This window comes from Anolis sagrei, chromosome 2 (assembly GCF_037176765.1).
Source record: "Anolis sagrei isolate rAnoSag1 chromosome 2, rAnoSag1.mat, whole genome shotgun sequence".
NCBI lineage: Eukaryota > Metazoa > Chordata > Lepidosauria > Squamata > Dactyloidae > Anolis > Anolis sagrei.
The window spans coordinates 3,911,888-3,915,042 of record NC_090022.1 but is presented as its reverse complement, the minus strand read 5'-3'; the positions used below and the strand labels follow the sequence as shown (position 1 = coordinate 3,915,042).

Below are 3,155 nucleotides of genomic sequence, written 5' to 3'. Positions count from 1 at the left end.
GCTCTCTGGATGTAGGTGAACTACAACTCCAAAAATTCAAGGCCAATGTCCACCAGATCCTCCCAGTATTTTCTCTTGGCCATGGGACTTCTGTGTGCCAAGTTTGGTTCAATTTCATCATTGGTGGTGTTCAGAATGCTCTTTGATTGTAGGTGAACTATAAATCCCAGCCACTACAGCTCCCAAATGACAAAATCAATCCCCCCCCCCCCCAAACCCCACCAGTATTCAAATTTGGGCATATTGGGTATTTGGGATTTGAAAATACATCCTGCATATCAGATATTTACATTACGATTCATAACAGTAGCAAAATTACAGTTACGAAGTAGCAGTGAAAATGTTATGGTTGGGGGTCACCACAACATGAAGAACTGTACTAAGGGGTCGCGGCATTAGGAAGTTTGAGAACCACTGTCTTATAGGGTCTTTAAGTTCGATCTTAAAGAAAAGGAATTAGGGGAATCTTCTAGGGTCGCTCCTTCAAGCTAATTAATTCAGTGTCCAGCCTCGTAATCTGCTGTAAATGCTATGATCTGCTTTGAGTCCCCTCGGGGAGAAGTGCGGAATATAAATATTGAATTATTATTATGATTAAAGTAAATCCAAAAAGATATACATAGGGGAAAAAATATCAAGAACTCTAAAGAGACACTGGAGGAACATTTGCCTAAAACAAGGAATAGAAGAAATTGGTTTGCCATTAGTAAGGATATTTGAAGGATTTCAACACTCCGCCACAGACCTTCACCATTCCTGGTGCTGGAAAAAGCACAAGCCGTAATGAACTAGGAAGTGAACAAATATTTCCACTAAATTTCATTCCACATTCTATGCATTCACATAGTCTCACCCATGTGAGTCCTTAGATATTTATTATATGAGCAACTTCTGTTGAAGGCCTTTCCACATTCCATGCATTTATGTGGTTTTTCTCGTGTGGGTCTTACGATGGGCACGTAAATGTCCACGTTTGCTGAAGGACTTTCCAAATTCCATGCATTTATGTGGTTTTTCCCATGTGGGTCCTGTGATGAGCATGCAAATGTCCAATGTCCCTGAAGCTCTTTCCACACTCCGTGCATTCATATGGTTTCTCCCCTGTGTGGGTCCTATGATGGGCATGCAAATTTCCACTTCTGCTGAAGGCCTTTCCACACTCCATGCATTTATATGGCTTTTCCCCTGTGTGGGTCCTAAGATGGGCACGCAAATGTCCACTGCTCCTGAAGCTCTTTCCACACTCCATGCATTGATATGGTTTCTCTCCTGTGTGGGTTCTTTGATGTGCTTGCAAAGTGTAGCCATGAGAGAAGCTCTTTCCACACTCCATGCATTCATGCGGTTTCTCCCCAGTATGGGTTTTTTGATGTGACTGCAAACTGCTACTAGTAGAGAAGCTCATTCCACATTCACTGCATTCATGAGGTTTCTCCCCTGTGTGGGTTCTTTCATGTGCATGTAGATTAGAACTGCAACTGAAACTCCTTCCACATTCCACGCATTCATATGGTTTCTCCCCTGTGTGGGTCCTTAGATGTTTATTACACGAGCCACTATCACAGAAGCCCATTCCACATTCTATGCATTCATATGGTCTCTCCCCTGTGTGTGTCCTTTCATGGACACGTAGATTTGCCATCTGGCTGAAGCTCTTTCCACATTCCGTGCATTTATAGGGTTTGTCTCCGGAATGCGTTCTTTCATGTACGCGCAGATGACAAGCCCGACTGAAATGCTTTCCACACACCATGCATTTGTATGGTTTCTCTTCTCTGTGTGATTTTTTATGTGACTGTAGATTTGAACTGCACCGGAAGGTTTTATCGCATTCCACGCATTTGTACGGCTTCTCACCCGAGTGAGTCCTGAGATGTAGATTCCATGCTTTCCTATTACTGAAGCTCTTTCCACATTCTGTGCATTCGTATGGCTTCTCCCCTGTATGGGTGTATTGATGTAAATGTAGTTGTTCTCTTTGACTGAAGCTCTTCCCACATTCCATGCATTTGTGTGGTTTCTCCCCTGTGTGTCTTTTCTGATGTACACGGAGAGCTGAATTCCGAGTGAAGCTCTTTCCACATTCCATGCATTCATAGGGTTTCTCTCCTGTGTGGGTCCTTTGGTGCGAACGTAGACTTCCACTGTAACTGAAGCTCATTCCACATTCCATGCATTCGTACGGCTTCTCTCCTGTGTGTGTTCTTTGATGTCTACGTAGATTTGCATTCTCACTGAAGCCCTTTCCACATTCCATGCAAATGTATGGTTTCTCCCCTGTGTGGGTTCTTTGATGTCCACAAAGTTGTGTACGGTTACTGAAGGTCTTTCCACATTCCATACATATATATGGTTTTTCTCCTGTGTGAACTCTTAGATGTTTACTATATGATCCGCCATCGCTGAAGCTCTTTCCGCATTCCATGCACTTGTATGGCTTCTCTCCTGTGTGTATTCTTTGATGTACTTGTAGATTTGCTTTTTTGCTGAAGCCCTTTCCACATTCCATGCATTTGTATGGTTTCTCCCCTGTGTGTGTTTTTTCATGTGACTTCAAATAATTGGACTGACTAAAATTCATTCCACATTCCATGCATTTGTACGGTTTACCTCCTTTGTGAGGATCGGCATCTATGTTTAACTGTGTGTGACATTTGCACACTTCCCCACAGTCAGCGCACTCCATGTTATTTGATTCTGAAGTTAGAGGTTCAGCATGATCAGCGTGCTGGAAGGAAGAGGAGCTCTTCTCTTCTTCCACTTGGGTTATGTTTTCAGTTTTCATTCTCTTTTGCTTCCCAAACACCTGTTTTTCCGTGTTACAGCTGGATCCTTGAGTTTCGCATTCTTCTGCCGATTTCTTTCTTTCTTTCTTTGAGGAAAAAGAAAAGAAATCATTTAAACCAAATGACAGAAATCAAAGACCAAATAAAAGAGACTTATCCCCGCCTATCTCCGCGATCGCATCTCCACAGAGTCTAAAATCTTCCGGGGAGGCCCTCCTCTCGCTCCCACCACCGTCATAAGTAGGTTGGTGGGGACGAGAGAGAGGGCCTTCTCGGTGGTGGACCCCCGCCTCTGTAACACACTTCCAAAGGAAATAAGACAGGCCCCATCCCTCCCCTCCTTTCATAAGAGCTTGAAGACTTTTGAGA

The 3,155-nt window shown here is 43.5% G+C and overlaps 1 protein-coding gene across 2 annotated transcripts; it reads right to left on the bottom strand.

Annotated features, from left to right (window-relative positions):
- Positions 1-228: 228 nt before the first annotated feature.
- Positions 229-2,868, bottom strand: LOC137096244 (zinc finger protein 658B-like). 2 transcript variants are annotated; one of them, XM_067465039.1, is made up of 2 exons: positions 1,018-2,840; positions 229-937 (listed from the first exon to the last, which is right to left on the bottom strand). In XM_067465039.1, exons 1-2 carry the CDS (start codon positions 2,783-2,785, stop codon positions 840-842), a joined length of 1,866 nt encoding a protein of 621 aa, XP_067321140.1. In that variant the 5' UTR covers positions 2,786-2,840; the 3' UTR covers positions 229-839. The 2 variants fall into 2 exon arrangements, with proteins under 2 accessions (XP_067321140.1, XP_067321139.1); XM_067465038.1 differs by having other exon boundaries at positions 229-2,868.
- Between the last annotated feature and the right edge of the window lie 287 nt (positions 2,869-3,155).

What these genes read in the sequence shown, in the direction of transcription:
- LOC137096244 (XM_067465039.1), bottom strand. Translation starts at nt 2,785, where the DNA reads ATGAAAACTGAAAACATAACCCAAGTGGAAGAAGAGAAGAGCTCCTCT. An exon ending in TCATCACAGGACCCACATGG is followed by an intron (nt 938 to 1,017) that starts GAAAAACCACAT and finishes TAAGACCCACAC; the next exon opens with GAGAAAAACCACATAAATGC.